At 59.2% G+C, this 5154-nt stretch overlaps 1 protein-coding gene across 1 annotated transcript in view; it reads left to right on the top strand.

Moving 5' to 3' along the window:
- ACE (angiotensin I converting enzyme) overlaps positions 1-5154 on the top strand; it is a 17700-nt gene that overhangs the window by 4247 nt on the left and 8299 nt on the right. The window contains exons 3-9 of the mRNA XM_009999346.1: positions 1136-1223; positions 1455-1598; positions 1826-2017; positions 2176-2273; positions 2755-2927; positions 3200-3423; positions 5012-5153. Of these exons, the coding sequence (XP_009997648.1) occupies positions 1136-1223; positions 1455-1598; positions 1826-2017; positions 2176-2273; positions 2755-2927; positions 3200-3423; positions 5012-5153 (1061 nt within the window). The remainder of the gene's footprint in view (positions 1-1135; positions 1224-1454; positions 1599-1825; positions 2018-2175; positions 2274-2754; positions 2928-3199; positions 3424-5011; position 5154) is intronic.

The following is a 5154-nucleotide window of genomic DNA, read 5'->3' on the forward strand; positions in this document are numbered from 1 at the left end:
CTTCTTTGCTGTGAGAGTGCCAGAGCCCTGGGCCAGGCTGCCCAGAGGGGCTGTGGAGTCTCCTTCTCTGGAGACATTCCAACCCCCCTGGCCACGTTCCTGTGTGATGTGCTCTGGGTGCCCCTGCTCTGGCAGGGGGGGTGGGCTGGGGGATCTTTCCAGGTCCCTTCCAACCCCTGGGATTCTGTGATGATTCTGTGACACAGCTCCTCACCAGGGACATCAGGACACCCTGAGCCTTCCCCATCATCATCCTCAGCTTTCAGCATCGTTTCCCTAAATTCAATGTGTTTTCCATGGTCATGCATGAAAAATCTCCCCCAGGCTGAGGCTGGCAGCTGCTTTCCTCTGCCCAAGTGCAGGGACACTGCTGTCCCCTCCAGCCAGGCCTGTGGCTCCCAGACAGTCCATCCCACTGAAGCCCCTCTTGGCTGGCAGGCCCAGTGATACAATCCTTTCCGGAGAAGCGTCGGCCCCAGTTCCTTCCAGGAAACCCATCCCTGCCCTCTCCCAAGTCACAGGCAGCATCACATCTCCTCCTTGCACACCAGCCAAGTTTCACTTGTCCCCAGGCAGCTCCATCCCACCGTCCCCCTCCACCCAGGCAGAGCAGAGGATGGAGCAGTGAGAGGGATGGAGCAGAGAGAGGGATGGAGCAGAGAGAGGGATGGAGCAGAGGAATTTCCTTCCCTGGGAATGGGCTCCCGGGGGCAGGTTCCAGGAAACCTCCCATTGCTATTGTTTGCTGTTCTTGAGGTTCACAGCAATAAATTCCCCCTCTTCCTCCTCCTCCTCCTGCTTTTTTGGACTTGATTTTTTTTTTTTTTTTTACCCACTTAGATAAACAAGCCCCGTTGACAAAGAGCTTTATAAATAGCCCAGGGTGCTCCAGGGGGTTCCACGAGGGGCTGAGCTCAGCTCGGCTGGCCCAAAGAGCCTCCCTGCTCCCACCACCCCGAGGGTGTAAAACTCTGGGTGATAACACGCTTATCTCGCCAAAACCACGCTGTGTAAACACACAAATCCTCCTCCACAAGCCTCTGGGCACACACTGCAGGGTTGGGAAGTCTGTAGGTCCCTCCTGAAGGGCTGTTCCCACCCCCTTCCAACTCCAACAGCTCTTTCCTCCCCGCAGTACAACACCATCCTGAGCGACATGGACAAAATCTACTCCACAGCCAAGGTCTGCCTTCCCAATGGAACCTGCTGGGACCTGGAGCCAGGTATGATGGTCCTTGTCCCTCTGAGCACCCTGTGGCCATGAGTTTCTCCTGGTCCCCACACCCCCCAGCAGGCTGGGCTTGGCAGATCCCACCCGTGCCCATCAAGCTGGTCCAGGATGGGTCTGGCGCGGTGGTGGTGGCACCTCTGCAGATCTACTGTAGGATGTGACCCTCTGTTTGGCTCAAACCAGGACATCCTCTCTCATCTCCTGCTTGTCCCCTCCTTCCCAGACCTCTCGGACATCATGGCCACCTCCCGCAGCTACAAGAAGCTGCTCTATGCCTGGGAGGGCTGGCACAACGCCGCGGGGAACCCGCTGCGCCCCAAGTACCGCGAGTTCGTGGAACTGAGCAACCAGGCCTACGAGAGGGACGGTAGGAGCAGGGCAGGGGGTGGCCACGGGTCAGGGGTGGGAATTGGGGCTGGGGCCAAGGGGTGCCCTGCTGCTCTCCCCATCCCACGTGCATCCAGGCACCCAACTTCCATCTCCTCGCTGCCGACGCTTTGGGGAAGGGGCAAGAAATCCCCCAGCTCTTGGGGCTGGGTGGGGGGACAGCACCTGAGAGGCAGAGCCAGGGGCTGATCACGGCCCCCCTGGCAGGATTTGAGGACACAGGCAGCTACTGGCGCTCCTGGTATGACACGGCCTCCTTCGAGGATGACCTGGAGCACCTCTACAACCAGCTGGAGCCCCTCTACCTCAACCTGCACGCCTTCGTCCGCAGGAAGCTCTACGACCACTACGGCCCCAAATACATCAACCTGAAGGGTCCCATCCCTGCTCACCTCCTGGGTAAGAGGAAGGAACCCCCCCAGCCTGTGCCCGAAGGTGCTGGTGGGGCCAGAGTGGCCCGTGCAGGGCCGTAGTGGGACAGGGAGGTCCCAGTTATCACTGTGTTTCTCCTCCTCCCAACCTACCACAACTCTGCTCCAGCTGTTTTCTCTTCTCAGGCAACATGTGGGCCCAGCAGTGGAACAACATCTATGACCTGATGGTTCCCTACCCCGAGAAGCCCAACCTTGATGTCACAAGCACCATGGTGCAGAAGGTGATGGGCTGATTGACTCACTGGTGGCATCAGGGGGGCAAAACCAAGGGGTGCTGGCCAAGGCTTGCCCACAGCAGTGTCCAGTGGGAGTGGTTCCTCATACCTGCCTAGGGGTCAGCAGAAAAGCCATGTCTGGGAGGGGAAGGGACAAAGACATTATCCCACTCCCTCTCCAGCAATGACCAAAGAGGCAGGGGGGTGGGCAAAGAGGAAGGACAGTGTGGTGGGACTGGCTGGGGGCTGTGCCCATACCATGACCCAGGTCTGAGTGCTCCTGGGCCATCATCTCTACTCGCTTCCCTGGTCCATGCTGGGAACCAGCACCACTGCTCCTTAGAGAAGCTCACACCAACTCTGTGGCCAGGGCTTCCCATCAGGGTGGGAGGGGAAGGACCCCAGTCCCTTGGGGGGACCCACCTCACCCCCATGGCCCTGGGAGAGCCCCTTCCTCATCAGTGACCCACTGCCTGCTGCCCACCAGGGCTGGAATGCCACGCACATGTTCCGGGTCTCGGAGGAGTTCTTCACCTCCCTGGGGCTGCTGGAGATGCCTCCTGAATTCTGGGACAAGTCCATGCTGGAGAAGCCAACAGATGGGAGGGAGGTGGTGTGTCATGCCTCAGCCTGGGACTTCTACAACCGCAAGGACTTCAGGTGTGTGTGGCTGTGCAAGGGCTACGGGGTAGGACCCTCCTCCATCCCCCCTTGGTGGGGGGTTTGTGTTACCCCAGCCTGGCCCATTCTGTCACCTCCTGGGGTACAGCCTTGGGGCACCACGCTGCCCCACCTCCCCCTCTGCTGGGTCTTCCCTCCACCCCACAGGGTGCTGCCACCCTCCTGGGGACTGCAGAGGGTCCTTCCCATGGAGGGGGTGCCCAGGCAGCCCAGGTCCCTGGCTCAGGTCAGGCTGTTCTCCCCCCCCCCAGGATCAAGCAGTGCACGACGGTGACCATGGAGCAGCTGTTCACCGTGCACCACGAGATGGGCCACATCCAGTACTACCTGCAGTACAAGGACCAGCCTGTGTCCTTCCGCAGTGGGGCCAACCCTGGCTTCCACGAGGCCATTGGAGATGTCATGTCCCTGTCTGTCTCCACCCCCAGCCACCTCCAGAAAATCGGTCTCCTCACCAACGCCACCGAGGACGCAGGTATGGCAGCCACCCTGAGGACAGGGCTGGCCTGGGGGGCTCAGACACTGCCTGGGACACCAGGAGGGGTTTTGGGACATTCCACAGTGGGCTGAGGTCTGGCAACACTACCCAGAGCAGGCAAAGCCCCATGGCTGGTGTGTGCTTTTCATCCAGCCTTGGTTCCATGCACAACCCCTTCTTGTTTCCATGGGTCCATGTACGGCCCTTCACGACTCCATCCTCTTCACCCCAAGGGATGGAGATGTGTCCTCCAGATTTTGTCTGTCCCCATGGGTCCATGCAGGGTCCTCCACAGCTCCATCCTCTTCACCCCCAAAGGTTGGAGGGGTGTAATCCAGGTCTTGTCTGTCCCCTTCCCTTCTCCATCAGAGCTCCAAATGTGAAAGCAGCATCTTGTGCTTGATCAGCTTTGACATTTCCAGCCTTTCCCTTCCCCTTGCCAAGGAACATCCAGCCCAGGAGCTCCTGGTGTGTCTCTGTGGAGGTGACACCAAGCCTGACATGCAGTCAGGAGGAGAGTCAGCAGGGGAGGTTTCTGCTTGCCAGCAGAGGAGGACACATCCCCACTGGGTACTGCCCAGCTTGGCAAGAGTCCCTTCCCCTGCCCAACATCTCTCAGCCCACACATCAGAGCAGACAGTGGCAGAGGGGACCAAGTGTGCACCGAGTCCTGCTGCAGGTGGCTCTTTGTGGAGGAGGGACCATCCCAGGTCCTCCTGCCTGCTCATTAAACACATTTCATGGCAGGAAACCCAGCTCTGCAGCCAAGAGTGTTGGGCTGATGGTGCATAAACACCACGGAGCAGATGGTCCCTGCCTGAAGGCATCCTGGCCAGCCCTTGGCAGCAGTGCCACCACAGCCACGGCAGCCAACAGCCCCTCAGGACAGTGCTGCCAACCCCTCTCTGACCACACAGCTTCAGCTGGGTCTCCAGCATATCCATCTCCAACCTTCCTTCCCTGGGTTTCCTCAAGGCAATGGGGAAAGCAGATGTCATCATTCTCTGTGCTCCTGATGAGGTGGTGGTGACTGTCCCAGAGCTGATGCCAAGTGTGGGTCTAACCCATCAGAGCCTTTGTGACATCCCTGCAGACTGAAGCCCCTTCACCCTGAGGCCCTAGAGTGAATGTGTGGAGAGGGACCCATAAGAGTTACCTTCACAGAATCCCAGGGGTTGGAAGGGACCTGGAAAGGTCCCCCTGCCAGAGCAGGGGCACCCAGAGCACATCACACAGGAACGTGGCCAGGGGGTTGGAATGTCTCCAGAGAAGGAGACTGCAAAGACTTCACCAAAGACCTTCTCACTCTGAGAGCCAGGCTGGGGGCAAAAGGACACTACCCTTGCAACTCCCTTTGTCCCCACTCAGTAAAAAGACACAGGTTGCCCCAGGTAGGACCTGTATCTAGAGAAAGCTCCTGGGTCCCACACAACCTTCTCCTAGGGAGCGAAACGACGTGTTGAAGCCCTGCCCACGTTTCTCCCCCAGAGCTGCTCACCCTCTGAGCCAACAAAAAGTCTGGTGGCCAGAAGTTGCTACCCGGGCATCCTCCTGCCCCAGCTGCTTCAGGCTCTGTTTCATGCAGAGAGCAACATCAACTACCTGCTGAAGATGGCCCTGGAGAAGATCGCCTTCCTGCCCTTCGGCTTCCTCATCGACCAGTGGCGCTGGGACGTCTTCAGCGGCCGCACCACCCCCAGGAGCTACAACCAGGACTGGTGGTACCTG

The sequence above is a fragment of the Chaetura pelagica genome, unplaced genomic scaffold (genome assembly GCF_000747805.2).
Source record: "Chaetura pelagica isolate M959 unplaced genomic scaffold, ChaPel_1.0 scaffold625, whole genome shotgun sequence".
Taxonomy (NCBI): domain Eukaryota; kingdom Metazoa; phylum Chordata; class Aves; order Apodiformes; family Apodidae; genus Chaetura; species Chaetura pelagica.